The sequence below is a fragment of the Thalia democratica genome, chromosome 2 (assembly GCF_965202585.1).
Source record: "Thalia democratica chromosome 2, ktThaDemo2.hap1.1, whole genome shotgun sequence".
In the NCBI taxonomy this organism is placed as follows: Eukaryota; Metazoa; Chordata; class Thaliacea; order Salpida; family Salpidae; genus Thalia; species Thalia democratica.
In genome coordinates this window covers 43414417-43439983 of record NC_139166.1, presented here as the reverse complement: position 1 = coordinate 43439983, position 25567 = coordinate 43414417, and the positions used below count along the sequence as shown (strand labels likewise).

Here is a 25567-nt window from a genome sequence, read left to right as displayed (position 1 = left end):
AAAACATTAACTTAAGTAAAGCTACTTTACAGGATTGCCATTCTTTAAAGCCAAGCATGAAATTATAAGTTTAAAATATTTAGGCTTAGGTCATGTTATTTAATTCCAAATTAATTATTTTTTCATAAGCTACTAAATGTAGGAGTTTTAGTATCAATCAAACTCAAAATGATCAAGTTATCAAATCAATTGATAAGTAACAAATGAGATCTATCGAAAAAAAAGTTATTAACTTTAAAAGGCATGATAGATAAAACATTTGTTTTAAACTAGTTAACTACTAAGTAAGAAACTAAAATTATTGTTGGTTTACAATATCATAGAGAAGCAAAAACTAGATTATTAAACTCTAATGAATTAATAAAGATAACATAAGTTTTAAGAAAAGGCATGCTATATAAACTAGTTTTAATTAAAAAAGCTAAAAGAGGTTTTGAAAAAAAATCGACAACTCTAATAGATTAGCAACCCTGCAAAACAGAAAAAAAAAACTTAACTATACAACATTCAAACAACATTATAACCAACAAATCAGATGTTCTAATGTAAAATGTTACGAAAATAATTTTAATATTTTAATTAACTAATTTAAAAAATGCACAGTCTCTTAATCTTGATGCATTGCTGAATGTTTGTTTAGCACTGGATTCTTTTTAGGTGGCATGGTAAAGCTGATAGTTGATTTTCTTCCGCCACTTTGATGAGCTGATGCATTAACGTTGACTACCATGTTCTGTCTCTGATTACTGCCATGTATATTTCTGTGCTGGTGGTTGTTCCTATTTGCATTACATCGATTTTTGTGGCTATTGTTTCTGTTTTGTTGCCCACCGCTTGAAGCTCGACCACCATGTCTGTGTGGTTTATTTAAGTTTAACACTAAAGAATTTTTTTAAATATGAATTTAAATATATCTCATTCAAGTAAAAGAAAAAACACAGCAAAAATAACTCTTAAGTTATTAAACATTTTAAGAAAACTTTCAAGCTCATAATAATAAAATTAGCTATAATCTTCAAACTAACGTTTTTAGATTAAATTATTAACTAATAGAAATAATAAAATTAGCACCTATTGCTGCCATTCCTTTCATCGGATTTCACAGGTTTTTCCTGGTCGATGTTAGGATATAACTGGCACCTGACAGGATCAACAAGCCTGCCATGGAACTCAACATGCAAATGCAACGCTTGCAACTCTTGCTTTTCACACATTATTTGCAATATAGACTTTGTATCTGAAACGTAAATTTACTATAAAACTATAGGCAAAAGTAGTCAGGATTTTAACTTAGGCTTTAAAAATAAAATTTGATACACTTATATTATTTATCAGTATTAATTTAAAAGAATCAACTTTTAAAACTGTTTTCAAATATTTCAAACTTTCCTTTTTTTTTTCTTTATAAACGTATTTTAAACATTTTTCAACTGAGATTAGTTTTTGTTTATAACTTTTTTAAAATATTTAATACCATAAAATTTTCCATTCTAGTTTGATAAACAAATAGAAAATACAACTACTCACAAAATAAAAAGTTCAAAAACTATTTAGATATCAATACATATTATACTACTTTATTTACTTGTAACAGCATTGTTTTCTGTTTTAATCATTTTTTGCAGTGGGCTTGATGGGGGTGACTCAGGAGACTCATCTACTCCAATGTGAACAATCGGACTGATAAAAAATTTAAAATTACAAAAGCATAAACTTTGAAAAATGTTGTACTCAGACTTAACTTATTTTTGGCGGTTTTACAGAAATAAGGTTATATTAAATTGTCAAAAGTTAAACAAAAAAAATTTGGTGTTTTTTTTTTCACTATTTGTCTCATTTAACCACTGAAGGTTCACAAGTTTAGCAGAAATTTAAAAAATATATATAATTAAGTAATACATTTTATAATATCAAAAAACATAAGATAAAAAAGAATAAGTATATAACAGTAAACTAACTTACAAAATATTTTATAGAATACATTTTAAAAATGAAACTGAATTAGTAGAGTGTTTTAAATTGGAAAATAGTAATGTATACTAGTTTATGTATCATATTCTATATTAACAATAATAACTTTTTATAAAAAAAATTAAGGATGTTGATTGTATAAGTATCAGTGTTGCCACTTTTTAAGTCAAAAAATTTTCCTGAGTGACTTTAAACTGTGCTGAGTTATTTTGAGTTTTTTCATTCCTCGTAAAAAGTTTATAGACTTTTCAAAACCAATAAATTCAAGCTCTTCAACATAACTGGTTAAAAAAACTAAATACTGAAACTAAATAAGATTTTCAAAAAACCTTAAATTTAATCTGAGTTTTTTATAAAATAGCTCAATTGGCCTGAGTCATCATGAGTTTAAAATAAAAAATTTCAACTACATTAGCATACCGAAATTTTCAAAAATTCAAACTGTCTTGAGTTATCCTGAGCAGAGTTGTCAAAATGATAATAGTTGTTATGCCGGTTGAGCACTGAAGCTTATAAACTTCTGTTTGTTTTAAGTTAATAGTTTCACACTCGAGTAAAGAAAGCAATGCCTTTTGATAAATTTAATCCTGAGTATCCTGAGTGCATGGCAACACTTAATACCCCTACAAGGCTTTTATATCTAAGTGTTTGGTAGAAGCAAAATAACAAAATAATTTAGAGTTTATTTTTACCTAAGCTTTTAAAAATAATTATAGTAACCAAACTAGCCTGAGTCGGTCTGACTCTATGATAAACATGAAAAATAAGCAGTAAAAACCAAAAACTGAAAAAATACTGTTTTTAAGGTTGATTATTTAATATTTAGAAAATCTTATAAAATTAAAGAAAAAGTATACTTTAAAACTACAAACCAGCTTGACATTATGGAAAAAATCCAAACTAGTTTTGCAATGAATACTAGAAACGAACCCGAGTTTAAAGTTTCAAAGTAAGCTAAAAATACAGACATTCAACTTATATTCCCCATATAAATTACAAAAATGTTTATCTTTTTTTAATTTAAAACTACCAAGGCAAAAATTCAACTGCTAAAAATTAAAAGTATAATGTATGATGTCGACGTACTTTTTATATATTTACATTTGACACTAGTTTTTTATATAGAAACAGGTAGTGAAGGGTATAAAAATTGTGAAAAATATATGACAATAATGACAATTAAATATATTAATGATGCCTATCAGTTACAAATAGTAGTACTGTTAACTTTCATTCTACCATTCTAACCTCATAAAATTAACATTAAGATTCACTATAACCACTTATTGAGACTTATCATACTTGGTTTTATAAATTAATTTTCTTTTAAATCAATCTTACAACCTAAGCTGTTACTTCTAACTGACTTTGTCGGGTTTATTTTGATAAAACACAGTAAAATTTTCAGTGTACTCCTAATTAAAGCTCCTAATTAGTCTCATTTAAAGAATAACCGAAAACACTAAATAATGCCTAACAATTTAATATTGTTTTTCAAATTTTTTAAAGTTTATATTCGTTGAAGGAAAAAGGGTTGCCAATGTTTTTTTAGGGTTGCCAATGTTTTTTTGAAAAAATTTCCAGGCTGTTTAAATTTCTTTCAGGTTTTTAAAAGTGCAAGTGTTTTTGACAATTTTTACTATCAAATAAAGTTAAAGTAAAAAAACTGTCTTAAATAGCATAAAAATATTGAAAAAATACTGTAATGCTACTTTAAAAGAATTCCAAAAGATACAAAAAAAATTCATTAACAAAATTACAAAGGTATACCAAGTATTTTCCTATATATAACAACACTTCTTTTAAAATTAAGGGCAGTGAAAAAACCATGTAGTTTTATATTAGCTATAAAATAACTATTGAGATATAAGGGTTCAATAGGTTTCCTACAGAAGCACAAACTCAAATGAAAAAAATACAGTTCGACTAAAAATTCATTTTATCCCTCATTTTCAACCAACTTTTTTTTTACTTTCACAGTAAATCCATTACTAATTGTTTATTCTTTTAACAAAAAAAATTTTCGATCACCTTTTTTTTTATAAGTTTTGTTTTGTAAAATTTATTAAATTTTAACACTAAAAATCTTTTAAACTATATAAGGAATATTTTCTGAATAGATAAAATATATATATTACAAGTAGATAAATTTTTTGTGATATTTTGAATTTCTGAGAGAATTGACAGTAAAAAAATTACAGTCTACCAGAAAAACTTAAAATAACACAATTTATAGTTGTACTTATGGCTTTTATATAAAAGAGAACACTAAGTTTTGTAAATAATTCTTACTCTGCTTTATGTATTTTTAATAATTTCTTTTTATATATTGCATTATTGCTACCAACAAACTAAATACAGACTACTTTTTATCAGATCTTTTTTTCACTCCGGTCTAATTTTCCAGACCCAATATAAATTTTATAACGTCAATACATTAAATAGATGCCATTCAAAAAGGTTGCCACTCTATGAATCAAAAAAAACTGTTCTGATTGACCTGAAACTGTCGTGAGTCATCCTGGGTTTTCAAATGCTTAAAAAAAAATGCCCCACTTATAAAAATTAACAAATATAATTTTTTTCAACAAAATTATTAAAAAGTAACAAAATTTTGCAACTTAATCACATACAGAATCTATAAAAATAACTGTCCTGAGGTTTTTATTAAACCTTAAAACTATCCTCCTGAGTCGGCCTCAGTTCTTAAAAAATATCAAAAAATATTGAGTCTTCCTGAGATTTTTAAAAACTTCAAAATATTCTGAGTGTCCTGAGTGTGTGGCATTCCTGTAGTAGGTACTTTCAATTCTGAAAGTGATTTTTTTAAAAGATCGCTTTAAATTAAAAAAACAACAGATAAATGAAAACATATTTCGGCTAGCCCTTATCAATTCCAAATGTTTTCAAAGAAATAAAAATAAATTGTGAGCAAGCATACAATTAAAATTATGTTATAAATACATATCTAATTACTACCAGAAAAGGTTTTGTATAAAACGACAAACAAATCATCCTCTTTTGCAAATTGTTGAATAACTTGAGTGTTTTAAAAATTATAATAATCACTTTTTCCATTTTCTTAAGCATGTAAATTTTATCAATTAGGTGTTTTAAAATTTTTATTTACAAAAACGTTAATTATGTAAACGACAGTTTGTTTATAAACTTATCTTTATAAGTAATTACAATTTTTTTTTGTTTAAAATAACTTTGAAAATTTTGCTACAGTCAAATTCTAAACTATTGTAACTGATTGTTAATTTTTATCTAGATGGTTGTGATATATATAATAGAAATAAAATTACTAAGTTTTTAATTAATTAATTAATTAATTAAATCAATTTGTTTTAAGAATTGAATATCACATACATAAATATACTATATTACGTAATTTGAAGTATCTGTTTAGCGAATACTTGTTTTACAATAATAAAACAGTATTTTTATAATAACTACTATAAATACTTTAAAATATGTATTTAGTGGTCAACGTTTTTATATTTTTTCAAAAAAAAACTAACTTGTCAGCAAGTTTTTTTCTTTTCCTGGAATTTTCAAAACTTGTATTTTTGAAGTTCACTTCATCCTTGTTTTTAATTCTAAAGAGTATTTTTAAAAGTTCTTCATGTTTAGACGAAACTGATGCGTGAGCTTGAAACAAAATTTCAAGTTCTTCCCACAATTCTTTACAGTTGTATTCTTTATATTGTCTGAAAATAATAATCAGTTTTAGATCTTTATCCCTTTCTAACGTTGTACTTTAAGTTAAGTTTTTGAAAAGCATTTTATTTAAACCAAAGTAAATTCAAAATGTTTACCTTTTACCTCTACCCATTCCATGACCACTTACTTGGACTTGAAATACCTCATTACGATCAAGTTTTCTTTGGAAACCTAATAAAGTTTTAATGACAGAATTCGCATCATCTTCATTCAGGTCACGCTTTTAAAATTATGTACTTTTAATAATACTTTTAATAATATGTGATATTTTTAATACTTTGATTTTTTGATTGTGTAGAATTCATAAGAAGTTAAACAATAAATTTAGTTTGAAGTCAATTATTTTGTTAAAAGTAAACATAAAATTATACAACTAAAACCGCAATATTCTAATATAAACTAAGACTAGGGAAAAGTTCTACTTACAGTTTTTTTAGTTTACAGTATAACAAAAATTTACAGATAACTTTCTGATAATTGAGTCTTAAATGAATTTGGTAGTAACAAAAACAATATTATTTTAAAAGTAGTAAACTCTTAATTAAATAGTAGTATTTATTTGAAATCGCAGCTCTTACTTAATCTATTTTTAAAAACTATAAACTATAATTTAGATATAAATATAAGTTTTTGTTTTGCTATGTATGTTTAAACTGATTGATTTTGAAATTTAAACGAGTTTTAAAAATCAATTACAACTTTATGTTATCAATGAATAGTTAACTAAATAAGCAACGAAATAAGAAAAAAGAATAAATATATCACACATGAATCACTTACTTTACTAATAATATTTTTCAGATCCGGAGCAAGATGCTGAATACAGCATTTCGACTGATAAAGTGGCCAATACCTAGTATCGTGAGCGACCATTGAATACGCTTCTTGCAAATTGCTGATTGAATGAGAAATACTTCTGATGCCGCCTAACGGATGAAGTGTTAAGCGTCGAATCATTGAATCAAATTCCTGAGAGATAAAATTAAGAAAATTTTGGTCGTTTTGGTAACGCCAAAACTAATATACATAAACTTTTTAAATGTTCATATTGTTTTGAATAAAACATCAACTGTACTGCTTTGAGAAATCTAACTAAAAAATTTTTGTTTTAATTATAAGTGTTTTTTTTTTATATTAATTTTAGTTTATAATTTCTTTGCTACCAGTTTACAAATATGACTAAAACTATTACTTTTGTGCGTAAATCTGACATCGTTTTGTTGCTTTGAAGATGACAAATATTGTTTATAAGAGATGTAGGTTTGTTAAACTTAAAGAGATCTTTGTGTTTTCTATCGAACAAGGCGTGAAGGTAAATACTTCCGCCTCTACTACTTATGATATGTGTGTGGCTCCATTCACCGTCTTTATTGTTAGTTGACTTCCCACTTACTTGCTCCAGCATGACACATCTTCCTGTAAAGTACTTTTTTTTTTATAGGAAAGTTATAAGGAAGTCACTTTTGTAATTAAAATCACTAGTATTGGTTTAACTACTACAACATCGTAATTTAAATTATAAGCCAAACAAACACTGTGGTGTTAAAGAACACTTCTTGACCTTTACAAATCAAAACATTGCCAATACCCTGTCATTCAATGCTGAACTAATGCAAAACGCACCTCAACTCATTTAGCCAAGAATTGACCGGGGGATCGTTAAAAAGATATAGCTTGCCATAATTCGCACGAGGGAGTCATTAAATATTTGTTACAACATAAACAACCATGAATTCAAGCATGCAGCTAATGTAAAATTCACAGGAAAAACTTGGCTGTTTTATGTTAGCGAATGACCCTAGAGTCTAGACTGATGATTAAGTCCGGAGGATATGTTGCTACACTAATGGAGTCAGTAGCAGTAATATGAGTCACAATTGGTCAAAAACTAGCGGAACTTATGACGATGAACCGTTTAAAATGTTTGTTTTAACGTGTTCGCAGCAAATAGAAACTTGTAATTTCAATACAGTCAGTGAGTATCTGTGGAAACGAAATGTGACAAACTATACAAATAAAGAAATTAAGTAATGCTTTCTAGGAGTAATATATTAAATAAGTAGTAAAGATTGTTGTACTTAAAAAGTTTCTTATGATGATTTTATCACATACTAATACATCTATTATATACAGTTGTTTGTATTTTGCTTTGTAAAAAACCTACCGCTAAGGAAAAATTTCTTCTGTCTGAAAGACTAATGTAATTTTATACTAGGGTTTCAAATTATAAAGCTAAACTAAGTAAATGAATACTTTTTTCAACTCTAACAAAAAATAGTTAGACTAAACTTTGTAGTTTGTATTAATTGCAATAACTTATTTGTGTTTTAAGCTTTACTTTTTTTTTTCGACTAAAGCCATCTTGATATATAACAAAAGCATTGTTTAATTTAATACAACTAGACATTATATTGTTAAAATATCATAGAACAATAGAAAAAATAACTATTCAAGTTATCAAAATACTTAAGGACTAAATTTAAATGTTTTTGTTAATCAAAATAAACATAAACATTTTAGTAGTACTCAAACTAAAATATAATGATGCGAACAGTTTAAGAATAAGCATTCAACATTTAATTTAACTACCTGTTAACAAAAAGTTCACTAGGCATACTGTAGGCCTGCTGACAACTTCAACTGGACTGATTGCTGCAGCACCAATACAATCATACAAATCTTAAAATAACAAAAAATTAATTATTCGTCCAATGGTAAAAGAAGAACTAATAGAATCATGCATAATAACAAAAATTGTAAGTTTTAAATATAATTTTAATTTATTAAATACTCCTTGAGCATTATTTAAAACAAGAAATATAACAGAAAGCTTTCCAAAAATAGAACAATAAATAAAAACTTAAAATCTTTTAATTGAAACTCAGACCGAGTATACTTAAAAGTCAGCCTGATTTCAATTTTGCTGACTCAGCAAATGTACAAATCATACTGGACCTTTAAGTATACTTTACGAAACTCAGTAATAGTTCGGATATTGCAATACTTAAGTTAAACAAACCTTTATTTGATGGTCAGTATTTACTAAAAAACTAAATTTATTGAATTCATTTAGAAAAGCAAAATGTACATATTAAAAAAACGAACAATCATAGCTGACTTTAGGTGATCTCCATCTCAATGTAATAGTCTTTTCCAGCTCATCATCAGCTTTTTCCCAATTAAATGGAATATTTGGGATTCCAGGTAATATTTTGTGCAGCAACACAACGTCATAATTCAACGATGAAGATGCATTTTGTTCCTCCTGAATTTCGCTGATTATGACTGCGGACTTATTGAAAAAAAATACAAAAAACATTACAGTAATTTTAATTTAATTATTGAAGTTTTTTTAATTTTTCAAAAAACGCTTAGTATTTTTGTCAATTAAAAAGTAGGAAAGTAGGTTTTTATAAAACAATAATATGTATAAATGCTAAGTAATACACTCATACACTACGACTAATAAATATTATAAATAAATTTTAGTTTTATGTTTCAATTCCAACTGTTAAAAATTGTTATCCCTGAGTTAAGATATTTATTTCAGCAAACACAAGTTTTTTTTTTATTCAGTACATGTAAAATTTTACAATCTCTAAGTATGAAAAAAAAAATTGGTTATGACAATGTAACTAACAATTAAACTGAAAAAATAATAAAACTTTCAGATATTTGTACCTTTTTTTTTATTTTACTATTTCTATATATAACAAAAATAAAAGTTTTTGTTTCAAATACCTTCATAGGAATTCCAGTAATACTAGTGGCCGACAAATCATAGTTACTCCTTACAAGATTCAGCATCCTGTTACAGATGCTGATACCATGCTTAAAAGCCTTCACATCGTGAACTTCAACTTGAAGAACATCAGAGTTGGCAGCTTTATGCATCGGCTGTTCCTGCACAACTGAACTCATTTTGTCTGATTTCACGTGAATAAACAAAAGCTCGACTGAGTCCAATCCCAAAGTTCTGTTACAATAAATTCATGTTCAAGTTTTTAGTATAATTATAAAGTCCAAATAACTTACTTTTGACCAAAATTTAGATGAACATTTAAAAACACTGGTAGTTTATATTTCAAACATCCGAAAACGGGTAGCTGACAAATTTGCAAGAGCGTACAAAATTCCACGAGTGCACAAAGATACTTTTGCACAAGGGGATAAAATTGCACAAAGACACTTTAGCACGAAGGGTCACTTTTACACGGGTTGATTTTTTTTTACTATCACTGTTACCCCTAACCCTTACCCTCGGTAAGTTTTTTTTATTAGTTTTTTTATTATTATCACTGTTACCCCTAACCTTTACCCTTGGTCAGTAGTTTTTTTTTTTTTTAATTTATTTGTTTTTTTTTCTTATTTTTACTATCACTGTTAACCCTAACCCTTACCCTTGGTCAGTAACTTTTTTTTTTATAAAATTATTTTTTAGTTTTTTTTTCAGTTTTTTTTTACTCTCATGCAAAAATGTAACTCGTGCAAAATCGACCCTTGGTGCAAAATCATCTTCGTACAATTTTGTTCCCTCGTGCAAATTTGGCTTTGTGCGATTTTGTGCTCTAGTGTAATCTAGTCCTCTCGTGCAATTTAGTAACCTCATGCAATTTTGTCTTTGTGCAATTTAGACCCGTTCCTTCCGAAAACACCTTTCAATAAGTTGTAGATTTTAGTCAGAGCCTTTAAATACTTTTTTAATTTGTAAAATTTAAAGTATATATTTGGCACCACAATTTTTTTTTGAAAATTTACTCACTATGCAAAAAATAAATGTGCTTTTCAAGTTTATATATAAAATTTACTATCTAAAAAACTTTGCTTTACTCATGTTTTCAGTGACTGCAGTTTCATTATTTTATCTTATAAGTTTCATTTTATTACTAATTTATTAGTTTTATTGATACTTGCATAGGCACTTAATGTCACAAACTTTTAAAGCTTGATTTGACAGTTTGACAGCTTTGACAGAAAATAAATAGTTTTTGTGATTATATTTTTTGTAATTAAATCTAAACTTCCTTAACTTAAATGCAAAAACTGCTTAAAATTATAGGTTTGTTAGTGACTTTGGTTCAAAATTATAGGTTTTTTCAAAAATTCTCATATTCCAAGGTTCTATTCTCTTTGGCAACCCTGAAATATTAAAACGAAGTAACAAATGAAAGCTTTGTAAATCATAGTTCTTTATAAACAGGGTAGGTTTTGAAATTTTTTTCAAAATTTTCTTAACTTCTTCAAGGTATTGAAATGACATCTTTCATGACTATTTATTTAAAAGTTACCTTAAGTCAAAAAGGTATTTTTTGATAGAACTAAATGACTTAAAAATGATGCATTGGTATCTAAATCTAAATCATTTTGTGCAAAAATAGAATAAGGACAAGAAATAAGATGGGCTTTATATGTTGCTTGGTGTACTATTTTGTTTGTTAATAAAAAACATTATTTCTTGTGATTATAGAGCCAAAAATTAATTCAAGTTCTATAATAAGCTATTTAATTTTACCTTGTAGATTCTGTGTGTCGACTATGTATAAATAGGTTTATTAAACTATGTGTCACATATAAGTGAAGTTTCTTATTATATAAGGAACCCACTACACAGAGCTGGTCTTTCCGCAGCTTGTCCTAGACAAGACGTTAAAAGGTATTAAGTGGTGTGCAACCTGATAACTGAAAAGTTTTCTCATGCACCAGGTCTTAGGACCAAATTTTTTGAGCTCTTTTAATTTTGTCGTTCAATAAACAATAGTAATATTGGTGATTATTTGTGCAAGCCGTAAAACATCAGTTTACTATCTAATAGTTCTTATAAAAACAATCAGTGTAACAACTGTTTAACAAAAGATAGTTGAGATTTTAGTTTATTTTAATAATTAGTTGTTGTGTTTTAACTTTATAGAGTTATGTGTTAGTTATACATAATTTGCTTCAAGTATTTAATTTAGATATAACAAGTACAGGTTATTTAAATCTTACTCAAAGCGTTTTCTAAAATATATTTTTTTATTTTGAGAGGTTATATACTACAAAACCAAAAAAGTCAAAAAATGAAGACTCTCATTTTCCAGTACTTTTCCACTCACAAATAAAATCAATAAAACTGTAAGATGTGGATGTTGGTTTACTTAATTTATTGATAATACTCAACGTAATTAAATACTTACGTACTTTGTCTACTTTATATAAACTAGACAGTACAAATTGAGGTTACAACTTATGAACCTATTCTAAAAAATGAACAACAATAAAATAATATAAGCACTACATTTCAAAAATAAAACTTACTTTTAAGACTATTATAAATCATTTGGAAAAAGTTCAAGTTGAATAACAAGTATTAGTACAGTAAACTATAAAGCACTTAACGAACTATCAAACACTTTATCTAACTCAAAAGACTTAAAATAATTAACTATAGTTTAAATAAACACTTTTAGTGAGCAATAAACATGGTTGCCACTGATCAAGCTGAGAAAAATTTCCTGACTTTTTCTGACTTTTTACCAAAATTTTCCTGACTTTTCTAAATCAAACTCTTAAATTAAACTTATTCTAAAATACATAATCTAACACTTGAAACTATACAAAGCTTTCAATATATTCTTAATACAGGTTAAAAACAACAGTCATCAAACTATTAGTACATCACTTGAACCATATGTGTATGATTGATTTTTGTAATAAACAGCTCTATCAGCAAAATACTTGTATTATTACCTTATAAACACAGCTTGTCTGAAAAAAAGACACAATTTATTAGTATTTCCTAGCATAAATATATCTAGATAAACAAACGTTCTGCTCCGGAGACTTTCAACGGCATTTATAACAAATACTCTACATTCTTTATCAAAATTTAAGATCTTTTGATCCTCAACTAGGTCTTTTTTCCTCAAATTTGAAAGCAAATTGGTTGCTGCACAACCAAGATCAAGGGCAGGTTTCAGGGAAGCTTGATCATTCAATCCAATCTTGAATAACTTGGGAAGGCTGAGGTTCAAAACTATCCCGTCTTTCATAAATATACACAGCAATTTAATCACCAAGCACAATATGTCCTCATGCATAAAGGCAACAATAGGCTGAGTACTCTGGTATAGTGTCAAAAAAGGTTGCATGAGAGATGCTACATAACTAAAGAAATGCATCTTCACTGAGACAAGATAATCAGCCACTGCATCCCTTACGGCTCCGTAACACCTGCTGTCAGGAAATTTACTCTTTGGACCTAACTTCCAAACATGAAAAAAAAAAATAATGTTTGGTCAATTTTCGATGGCACGATCAGCCACTAATACCTCTCTTATAACTTATTTTATAAATCTAAATAACTTTGAAAAAATTATAAAGAGGTAAAGTATTCACATTCACTTGTTACATAAAGTACTAAACTAACTGCTTAGTTATAAAGAACTCAATTATTTACTTAAACAAAAAACACTTTGATTCTAAAATTATGCTAGATAAACTTTTGTGTATATATCACCGTTTCACTATAGAAGTGTCCTTGCTATAGATCATCAATACTAAAAAGCTTACAAAATCAGCCTGTTTAAGTAGGGTACTTGTTCAATATGTTAATAAAAAAATTTTGCAGTTTTATAAAGGATATTCTACTAAATTATACCAGATGAAGGCATTGGGAATGAAGTTAATATTTTTGTAAGTTTCCAAAAAAATTTTGGAATTTTTTTCAGACTTTAAAGGACTTTTAATTAATTTTTACTATTTGAAGGCTTTGGAAAAAAAGGAATTTTGTAAATTTAAACTGACAAAATCTGACTTTTTTTTTTTTATTTTATCAAATTTCCTGACTTTTCCTGACTTTTTTTCAAAATCCCTATTTTTTCCTGACTTTTGTCATTTTTTTTTACTTTTCCTGACCGAGTGGCAACCCTGAATAAACTATAGAAGGCTTAATACAGTATTAAACATTTAAATCTAACTCAAAAGATTTAAATCAGTTAAATATACAGTTTAAATATTAACTCTATATTTAAACACTATTATTGTTTATTGAACGACAAAAAAAGTACGCTCAAAAGGTTTGGTCTGAGGACCTGGTGTTTAAAAAATCTTTCGGTTATCGAGTCATACACCAGAACATTTTAACGCCATGCCAAGGACACTACCAAAATAATACCAAAAAATTAACATACAATAAATACAGTTCTAGATATGTAACTTTTTCAGTAGGTACTTTACACAGCAACACAATAACAAACTGAGTTTAAAAAAGTCTATTATTCAATGTTATGCTTGATAGCACTTCCATATATGCTTATCTTAATAGTTACTTCCATATATACTTATTTTGATGTCTGACTCTACATACTCAACATTAAAAGTAATGAAAAATGCAAGTAAATGCAGCACTTTCATTAGAAATTCTTAATTCTCAAATATTGCTGTTGCCATAACAACAAAAACATTTCTAAATTCAATTTCAAGTCTTAGACTGCTAAAACTTACTATTATATCAAAAATTGTTGAATCAACCTAAAAATATTTAAGAGTTTCCATGATTTTTGTACAAAGTTCAATGATTTTCAAGGTTTTTTTTTCAGGTTTTAATTTTTTTTTGTACTAAAATTTTTAAATTCTAGGTTTTCTTAAGTTTTATGGCAACTCTGTGTATAACTATATATTCCTTCAAAATATGATAAGTGGTTTAAGTCACCACTTAAAAAAGGTAGTTATTTTTAAACACAGTCTCTTAATTTTAATTTCTTTAAAGCATATATTTAAACCTGAACTCTTTAAACTGTTTATCATCGTCTGGCCTAATTCATGTAATTTTATAACACTTAATATAATACTTTTTAGTTGCTTATAATAATAAGACTTCAAAAAAACATCAGAATGCTCTTAAGATATAAAGATGTTGAAAATATAACAAAACACTTTTTTAAAACAAATTTATTATAAAAATGTTTTTCCTTTTCCGCCATGTTGCATTAAAAATATAAAATATTTCTAACTTTATTATGAAACTAAATAATTATTTTCAAAATTAGTTAAGCATTGGGTATTGCTCAAAATACATTTTAATGAGAAAATTGTTGAAGCTTGAAACAGATATTTCCTTTATCTGATTAGATATCTTGTGTAATTTATCAAATACTTTTCATATTATAAATTAATAAAATATTTTTTTTCAATGGTTTATTTTTAATTTTAATACGTTAAAATATTTTTTTTAATTTAAAACTTTCGTCGATACAGTACTTGTAAATGCAAGATAAATAAAATTATTATTAAAACATAGTAAACATGTGTTGTTACATGTGAAAGTAATTAAAAGAATAATATTATATCTTACCATTATAAATTCAAAATAACATGTTTGACCATACAACTTTGATATGAGATCACAAGGTTTCAGTAGACTGAGACATGGGTTTATTTTTTTATTTAAACTCGCCATTAGTGGCAACCAAAAAACGATTTTATAAATTGTAAGACATACAAAACTGTCAAAAAACAATATAAGCATTTTCTATTTTTGTTTAAATTAAAGTAAACCCACCGTTCGTCTTTAGACTCGTTGTTTAGGTTGTTAATAACATTGCTTACTTGCTTCACTAAACTTTGTTGTGACATTTCACTGTAATAAATAATAAACAGTTATTTAAGTCTACATTTTAAAACTATTAAATATAACATTTTAAAAGAAAAAACTACGAACAAACAACACCTAAACAGAGTTATGTTTGTTGTTAATGTTAAACAATTTACTACTTATGTAGAAAATACAAAAAGTGAAAGAGCATCTTGGTATTTTTAAAGATATTTGCAATTATATTCTAAAAACATATATTCTTATTACTTTTAACCTACAACAAAAAAATATACTTACAAAATTACAAAACAGATACTATGTTTTTATTAATTGCAATTATTAAGTGAAAAAAGTATTCAAGATAAATCAGCAATTAACTTAATTGATTGAGTTGTTAATTTTGTACACCTTTTTTGTTTTAATCAGTTATAGTTTTATTACAAAAAGAAAGGTATTCATAAATAAAATATACGATAAAAATGGTTTAATTTTTGATAACATTATTTTTGTATACAACTTTAACTTATTTTATTAAAGTAAAATTTATTTTGATGCTATAAATCCTAGACTAACAAGTTAAAAAAAAATATCAGTTTTACTAAGTTAGAACAACAATTTACAAAATGGAGGACTTTCTTTAAAAGCAGTAAAAATTATACTCTAGTAAAAGTTGTTGTATTTCTAAAGTTTATAAAAAAACATTTCATGATTGATTTAAAACATAAAAAATAAAGAAAATTTAAAGGAAAAAACTTTACAGTTATAAAAATGTTTACTCCTTTCAAAACACTCAAACTTATAATCATTTAATCATTTTTCAACAATTTTTTAAGTTATTTATTTATAGCTTAGATTAGGTATATGACTTTTTTTCTTAAATTATAATACATGTGTTATATAAAAATACTTTTTTTACAATTACATATAAAATAAACCTTAGGTTAATTTTTTGTTTTGTGTTTTTTAGCTTTGAGTTAGGAATAATAAACAATGAACTTCAACACACATCCAACAACAACAACAACATCTGAGACAACCCCAGACCGTTTTTGTTATTTTAAGAACTTATCAGGCAGGCATTGTCGCAAGAAACTGCTGTTGAAATCTTACTTAGTGGGATTAAAAGTACATATGTACTGAAGTGGCCGTAGGCAGGCAACATAGAAATTAAGTAAGTATTAACAAAAATTAGGTGTCTTTTTAAAAAGTCAAAAAACAAAATGTTATAAGTTGCTGATAAAGTTACCAAAACATATATTCTAAATGCTTTATAAGAGCATTTGATCTAACTAAAAACTTTGTTACATAAATACACTAAGCAACAAACATTCATTTAGCTTTAAGAAAATTCAAGCAATTATTAAAGTTATGTACACAATTTAACTACTTTTCAATGTGAGTAACAACAATTATTCTTCCTTTATTTTTGTAGCCTTTTTTAAGCTCTTTTTGCTGTAAAGTTGGCTGCTGAAGTAACTGAACAGCTTCAAGTATTCCTTGTAAAATACTTCCACTTTTACTATCAACTTTAGGTGCTTTCAATGTAGCTAATTCTTTCATCAACTGTTTTAATTAATTAGTCTTTATACTTAGTTTTTAGTTTATAAATTAAAATATTAGAAAAATATGAAGGTTATCATACCTAAGTATGTTTGCTTTTACACATACAAACTAACCGTTATTATTTACAGTAACTCAAAGTTAAAACTTTAGCAATTATTTTATCTAAACTATAATCATTGCAAAAAATATTTCATTGTTTAATAATAAAATTTCATAGCATACAAAGGGTTGCCATTGTTTCAAGTAAAAATTTAGCAGTAGACACTAAATTGAAGTATTCTTTTGTGAATACACTCCTAAGTGGCTCAATTAAACTGAGTAAGTGGCAAATCTGTAATCAGTATACATATAGTACATAAAAATGTTTTATCTAAAATAATCATTAAACATAAATAAAAATAAAAAGACTAATTAGTAGTTTTTAAATAATGTTTTACTCAGAAATAAATAAAAATATTAATGATAGTAAAATGAGTTTTAAGGCAAGTAACAGGGTTACCACTCTTTAAGTCAAAAAAATGCTCTGAGTGACCTTAAACTGCCTTGAGTGATCTGAGTTTTTTTCATATCTTTAAAAAAAAATTGCATCTTGCGCAAACTACTTATACCTTATGTTAATTTTTCTACTTAATAATTAGAATGATGGTTGTAAATGCTTCTGCATAAAATATTCATTAAACTTTTGAGAAATACTGTTTTGAACGGTTAAGTGCAAATCAAATGAGATTTTTTAAAAAATTGTGTGTAATTTTATGCAACCATATTAGTTGACTTTATTTATAATATACAAAAGTTAGTTTAATATATAAAACTATAATTGACTAACTTTAATCTTAGCACATAAACTACTCACAATGTTATTTCTTAGAATAGTGAATAATTAGTCGCAAGGCTTAAAAAATTAATTAAGCATTTCAAAATCAATAAAAATCATGCTTTTGAACAAATTTGTGTATATATCAATAACAAAATATGGTACTGCATCAACTAAATCTTATTCTAGATCAAGAAAACAGCCTGCTTTAACATATTAAAATAATCTTAAACTATCCTGAAATTTTTTATAAAACAAAAGTATCCGAAGTCAGCCTGAATTTTAAAAAATTCAAAATATCCTGAGTTACTGAGTACCTGTAGTATGTGGCTAGGCTACCCTGAAGTAAGATTTTACATTTAATTTTTAAGATTAAGAGTACATTCAAACAAACTATATCAAAGAAAAATTGTAATTAAATAAATATATAATAATAACTAAGTGAAAAAACAAATAATACCTACTTTTACTAAATTTTGTTCTTTTGAGTCCCAAGATATGTTCAAAGTTTTACACTCTTCACCACTTGCAATAAACCTAAATAGTTTGGGATTGTGTGTTTCACACTGGAAAATATCCCATACAAGTCGGCAATATTCACTAACTGCTTCTAATGAAACTGTCCATAACGACTTTGAGAATGATTTAGTTGAAACTTTTTTATCCTGATAAGAAATTAAAATAAAGTTTTTAAAATGTTACAAATTTTAACAAATACAGCTTGCTTTCTTGTATAAGTATGTTTTTTATCATTGAAACTTTAAGTTTTTTTTAATAATAAACTAATACATTATTAAAAAAAAAAGGAAGTATTAACTAATGATAGTTTCAAAACACTAAGCTGTGTTTTGTTTTAAATAAGTTAAACAATTATTTATAAATTTATAGAATGTTTTGTGCTTAGTATTTGAGCTTTAATTCAGTTAATTGTATGATGTCAAAAACATTTTATTTATGATGACAAAAGTCTACTTGTTAACTGACATTTGTACTGTTATAGTAGTAAATAAATACCAGGTTAGCCACTAGTAAAGTCTAGAACTATCCTAAGTGACCAAATACTGTCCTGAATTAAACTGTCTTAAATCATCTTGAGTTTTCAAAAATATTAAAAACATCTTAAACATATATTAAAAATATACAAATAAGCATTTCGTAATCAATAAAAATAAAGTTTTTGAACAAAATTGGTCATCAAATATCAAAATGTTGAAACTGGAACAACTCATGTGTATATCTCATGCAAGATAATTCAAAAAGCTGAAATCAGGATATTTTTAAGATTTTTTTAAAAATGGCCTGAGTTATCCTGAAATTTAAATAAAATTCAAACTGGTTTGAGTTATCCTCACTATTCTGAGTATGTGGCAACCCTGATATATGGTAAAAATTTATTCTTATCAGTTAGATAAAAATTGAAAGCTTTATATATTTTATTTTTTTATACTTTTTTAAACTTGTTTTGTTTAACATAGTTTTCTGAGTTTGTTTAATTTCAATATATAGCTTTATAATGTATAAAAAAATAAGTTTTCTTTAAAGTGTTGCAAAACAATTATATTAGGTTGCTAGTGTTTATTAGTAGTTTGGCTATAATCTTTTAAAAGCAACCTTATCTGATTTTTAAAGTTGGATAATTTTAATTTTTGCTTTCAAACTAAAAGTACTGAACAAAATATTTTTTTAAATTTTTTCAGACAACTTCATAATAATTCAAAATATAAAATTGATATACATAGAAACTTGTGGTTTTCTACATAGTAAATTAAATTATCAAACCAAATTAACTAAAATATTTCATAAAGTTCATAAAATTTTGAATTATATTTTTTAAATTAACAAAGAGCCAAAGCCACGCAGTAAGTTATAAAAAAATATTTATTAAATTAAAATATATGTTATATTTTTTGCCTGGTTTGCATTGAAAATGAACTATTTTTATTTGTAATGAATTATATTTCTTAGATTTAACACCCTTTTCAACTGACAAAACTAGTGATTTTTTAACCAATATAAAGTTTTAAGAAAACTTATTTTAAAATTTGTCGGTATCACAGAAAATCATATAAGAAAGTTTTATAAAACTATAACCAGGCTTGCCACTTTCTGATCAAAAAAATGTCTTGGGTCATCTTGAGTTTTTTTCAAATCCCTTATTTAAAAACACAAAAAACTCAAAAAAATCAAGTTCTTTAACAAATTTGGTTATAAAATATCTGATTATTAAAAAATATAAATAATAAATCTCACTCAAAATCTATAAAAAAAACTAGCTTTAGACTTTCAGAAATTTAAAACTATCTTGAATTTACATAAAAAACAAAACTATACAGTGTCAGCCTGAGTTTGTAAAACAAATTCAAAATATCCTCAGTTATCCTGATTTTATATGGAGTCTTCTTGCAATTTTCAATAACTTCAAAATATCTTGAGTTATCTTGAGTGTCCTCAGTAGAGTATGTTACAACCCTGTTGTTAAGATTTTCATTTGTTGTAACAGAACTTGAGTATAAAATAAATAATTAAACATAATTTTATCATCATATACATTTTAACTTCATTGAAATAAAAATAAAAACTATAAATCATTTAAGTCTTTGAGTAAGAGCTTTTTAAATTTTCTTGGTAAATTATCTGATAATCTTCACTGCTATTCAAATTAAATAGAAACTAAAATAATTGTTATGGGGTCACAGATATGAAGTATTTTCAATATAAAAGAATCACTTGATTGCAATGATTCATACACAAGTATTGGTAATAAATAAGATTTTTTTTTTACTTATTTTGAAGTAGAAACTGGAGATTTTGATGCTGATCTGCGTAACTGTTGAAGGAGAAAAGAATAAAACAAATGATTTATGTACTATTTTATATATACATAAACAGACTATATTTAATCAACATTAAAGGCTTACATCTAAAAAATATTGCTTTCTTGTTTAGGCCATTCAACACTTTTTATTAATTTTTTAAGTAAGAATATAAAAGATAAATATGAGCTAATTAATAACATTATCATATCAGTAAATGGTATCTTTAATTGTATATATATACATTTAAAACTTAAACAATATACATTAGTTACTTTTGGTACATTTACAAAATTAGGTATTACGTAATAATAGAATGGCTAGTTGATTTTAGACAAAATTATTAACAGAGTTTTTAGATAAATTGTTGCCGATAATGTATACTGCCAGTTTGTAATTTGTTTCTTTTGTTTAGAGATTAAGATTTTTTAACTTTTAAGATTTTAATTTTTTCCGCATTGCACAATTTACATTCGTTTTCTAAAGTGTATTTATTTTTCATTCTTGTTGATATTTCCCACTGAATGTTAAAATTAAATATGTTATTTTTTAGTTTCCAAATGTACTGCAAAAAAATTGTTTTTAATTCTAGTTTTGTTTCTAATCTAGGAAACTTAATATATTCAAAAACAAATTACAAAACTTTTTTAACGCCATTGATATTAAACACTTTTGATATTTAAAATTTTGTTTATTACCATATTTCTACACAAATGTTGGTAAACAACAGAATTTATCTTTGTTTACCTTTTTTGAAGTGGGAAGGAGAATTTGAAGCAGATCTAAGCTAAATAGTCAAAAAATATTAATTCACTAAAATATGTTCTTTTTCTAAATTTTGAGACTTAATCAGTCAAATATTTACAATTTTAAAAGTATCAGATGGATGATTAAACTTTTAACTTAAAAAAAAACAAAAGGTATACTTTTTGTCATAATACTCTTATTTAGTTAAAACTTACTCAGTTAATTTTTTAAATGTTAAAAGGACATTCATAAACAACTTAAGGCAAAAGGGGTAGAGCACTATCTTACATGTTGATCTTATTTTAAGATCTTTAACTTAGCTTCTTTTTATTGCTTTGTAAAATTCAATTTAGTTTTTTAGAAATGAGGATACAAAGTAGGAGAGCTCAATAAATTCCTAATTGAATGACCAAAATTAACCCTAGCTTAATAATAAACATTTCTATCATAGGATTTTCCTTTATTTTGAGTAATTTTTTAATTGTCTTTTTTTTTTAATTTCTAAATTTTATAGAATTTTTTCTATTAATGCATGGAAAATTTCCTGAAAATTTTAGATCTATTGACCATAAAATGAAAAAGATAGATTTCTAGTTAATTTTTCAAAATTCCAAGAAAATTAGCAATGAAAAATTTATTCTCCATACTCAGTATAATACTGTATCAGAAACTTTTCACACAACCGACAATATAACAAAATTTATTTAACATTTCATTATTTTGTGAATAGTATCTTATAGTAAACAACTATAGCTTTTATATAAGGTCTAATGTTAGTTTTTGTAAAAAAATATTCAAACCCCCTAATGTATTTGTTTGTTATTCCAACTCAGTGTTAACTTTTTTTTATTGATATGTAAAATGTATTTGTAAATTTGAAATATATGTAAGTACTACATGGGATAAATTTTTGAAATTTTTCAATTTTATCTAGAATTAAAAATTAGTTATAAAAAATTTAACAATTTTACAACCACAACATTTATATTGTTCTAATTTATTAACAATATTTTAATGCTTTAATGACAATTTTAACTGTATAAATTAGGATTAGACTAATATTAAAATTATTAGTTGAAACAATGTGATCAGTTTTTTATTGAACATATAATGATCATAGTCCAAAGAAATATTTAAAAATATAGTTTTAAAAAACAAAAATCCAGCACATTTGGCCAAAAGACATAAATCATATTTTTGTATCAAATTATTTTTTGCTCATCTTTTTTGATAATTTATTTTACTTTTATTAGTTTTAATATACATATTAGTTTTTATCTTTTTTCAATATTTATACATAATACATTTACTTAAAATCTAGTGTGCACATATTTTTTTTTAACTATGTACTTTGTACAGACTTTTAAGAATTGGATAATTATTGACATGTCATTCTTTCAACTATTTTTAATAGTAGTTTATCACTTTAAATTATACTTTGATTGTCATAGATTTAAAGTTTATTTTTTTAGAATAAATTTCATTTATAAACAGTTTCTGTGAACATAGAGTATATCAATATAATAAGTTAGATATTATAGGCCTTCTCATTGTTTCAAAAGGTTAATCTCATTTTTAGTCATTTAATAACTTATTTTAGTTGTTAATAAGCTTAACACCAACATACTTTGTTAAAAAATGAAGCAATTTTGTAATAAAAAATTCTTTATATAGTTTAAGATATGGTCAAGCATTGTGCAAAAAAAAAGTAAAATCCAAAAGTCCATTAATTTTTCAATTTCATCAAGGTGTTATTTTTTAATTCTTATAACCCAAAGAAATCTAGTACAGTTTGAGCCCTGAAGAATACCTTGAAGTTTTAAGTACAATACTTAATATAACCATCAAGCTGAGAAGTTTATGTAAATCTCTTGAAAAATGCCAAACTTTTCTTATCTAAACTATGATTATTTTTATGAGTAACTACTTTAATTAAAAATTATTCAAATATACTCTCAATTACGGACTTTTTAAAATAATTAATATTAAAAACTTGTTTTTCTTTTATTTTATTTTATAAATTTTAAAAATTTCAAATCAAAGTTTTGAGACTTTTTTAATTTACTATAAAATGTTTCCAAAAATTTAAGTTTCTTAAGTTCCATAAAAATTAGCTTCAGTTTTAGAAATATTTTTAAACTACATAAGTTTTATTTAATATTTGAATTACAGACTTCAAGGTCCTTGAAAATCTAATGATATACTTTTTTTTTAATTATTTTCAAGTAAAAATCATAAAAGAGTTAAAATCATACTGAAAGTACTCAATTTTTAATCTTAACAGTTCATTGATAAAACCGCAATATATTTACGAAAAAAAAAGATTGTTTTTTACATATATAGAATTTTTAAAAAAATACTAAAAAACTTACTGCTATACTGAATGCTTTCTGCTTTTCATTCTGTCTTGTTTTTAGCAACTCTTGAGTCTTTATTTCATAATTTGAACAGGCTGCCATTGCTGGACCATGGTCAAATACAAATACAGTTTTATGATTAAGTGGGAGATAAGGTTTTTTATACATGTCTACTAGCATAAATTACCTTTTAATATTGACAAATCTCTACTAAATGTAAGATGAATTAAGTTATGTTTTTCATTTCAGATAGTTTAGATTTTGATTCAACAAAATGGCTTTTTACATTACTGTCATAAATTTTAATCCATTAAAAAAAAGTTAAATCTTTCAAAAAAAAACCTAAGTTTTAAAATTAGTCATAATAGTTTATGTTTCCACTTTTTAAATGAAATAATAACTTTTAATGTATTAACTTATTTGTATTAAATATCATTGAACGTTAAAAACTAGGGAAGTATTGTGTTAAACTGTAGTATTTTTTCATAGAGAAGAAAATGTGAGATTATAACTATAAAAACTATAATCGGCAGGGCATATGCAGAAAAGTTTTCAATTCATGTAAACTAATAAATCATCGATTTAATTTCGACAAAATATTAGTTCTACAAAATCTTTTTTACTGTAGTTAATGTAAGTTTTAAACTTTACATAGACCCTTCACTTCACCCTACCAAAGACTTTTTTGGTCTTTATTTCAAATCCAATAATGTATAGAGTAGTTTTTAAAATTCGGTTTAGCAGGTCAGATTTTACATGCTCGTGGGCCGTAGTTTTATCTTTCACAGGCCGAATTTCAATAAAAATTTGTAAACTTTGGCTAGTGAGCACTAGTCATTTTCACTACACGGCCTATCTCAAGTAAAAATAATTTACAACTTTTAAAAAGTATTTTTACAATAGTAACAAAAAACATTTACTATTTTATGTTTATTATACTAACTTAGTATTACTAAGGTTAAGTAGTGTTAGCTTTGTTTTACAAAAATATTAGTTCACAAATTATTCACAAAAGATTACTTCATTTTATTAATCAACAAGAAAAACAAGATTTTTAGTTACAATTAGTGATCTACCGGATCCAAGATCCATACCGGCCATTTTTGTTTGGATTCGGATTCGGCCAGATCCTAAACTTAAAAAAGATCCGGTTAGATCCTAGCTGAGATTTGGCCGAATCCAGATCCAGTTAGTTTGGAAAGACTTTGTTTCCCGCGATCAGCTTCTTTCAGTTTTATATATCATTATGTTTTGAATATTTAATACATATATATAAAATCAGTCAAGCGAAACAGATTAATTAAAGTTTAATTAATTCAATTACTTGTGGTAAACATACAGGTAGATACGTCCGTTAGAGTAAAAATAGTAAATTTTTAATTTAAAGTTTCTTGAAGATTAGATTCTTCTACTGACTCTGTAATTTAACTCTACTTATAAACTTAAAATATTTTATTTTGCTAATATAAAGTATATATATATATTATTTTGATGTATTTAAATTTGTTAAAAGTCTTTAAAATTTTTATTTAACTATTTTTTCTCTTAAATTATATTAAGTAATGTAAAAACTTTACAATTACAGTTCATTTAATACTTGGTTACTATAATTTTAAAAGGCAGCAATAGTTTAACAAAATTTTCTGCGCGACAATGCATTTAACATAAAGACTAGTATGTTGTTCTTAAAAATCCTCTTCAGTGCCCTGTTTCATTCACGCATTTCAACTGATAGTTAAAAGTCCACTGTTTTCAGAAAATAAAACAAATGTCTTAATAGCCAAGGCCCGTCAAACTGTTAGCCACTTTAATCATTCTTCTACACATGCGAGAAACTAAAAAAATCTAGGTCATTTTAGGTGCATCAGTGTCAATGCAAAAACCCTTGCTACTTGTGCAGGATGTTGAAACAAGGTGGAACTAAACTTACATTATGCTGAAAAGACTAGAAAATATAAAAACAAGTGTCCAGAACTAGCTAAGAACAAATTTAAACCCGAAAATA

General features: G+C 25.5%; 1 protein-coding gene across 1 annotated transcript; it reads right to left on the bottom strand.

Moving 5' to 3' along the window:
• Positions 1 to 322: 322 nt before the first annotated feature.
• Positions 323 to 23725, bottom strand: LOC145829667 (integrator complex subunit 13-like). The gene is made up of 14 exons (XM_082937521.1): positions 23578 to 23725; positions 18110 to 18310; positions 16656 to 16831; positions 15236 to 15313; positions 9439 to 9673; positions 8803 to 8962; positions 8287 to 8376; positions 6890 to 7113; positions 6478 to 6666; positions 5793 to 5917; positions 5496 to 5684; positions 1586 to 1680; positions 1072 to 1237; positions 323 to 854 (listed from the first exon to the last, which is right to left on the bottom strand). Exons 1-14 carry the CDS (start codon positions 23662 to 23664, stop codon positions 608 to 610), a joined length of 2262 nt encoding a protein of 753 aa, XP_082793647.1. The 5' UTR covers positions 23665 to 23725; the 3' UTR covers positions 323 to 607.
• Between the last annotated feature and the right edge of the window lie 1842 nt (positions 23726 to 25567).

Coding starts and splice junctions, on each gene's coding strand:
- LOC145829667 (XM_082937521.1), bottom strand. CDS start 23,664: ATGGCAGCCTGTTCAAATTATGAAATAAAGACTCAAGAGTTGCTAAAA. Junction 16,832..18,109: donor AAGAACAAAATTTAGTAAAA/GTAGGTATTATT, acceptor TAATTAAAACAG/TTGATGAAAGAATTAGCTAC. Junction 1,681..5,495: donor AGAAAAAAACTTGCTGACAA/GTTAGTTTTTTT, acceptor ATTTTTTATCAG/TCCGATTGTTCACATTGGAG.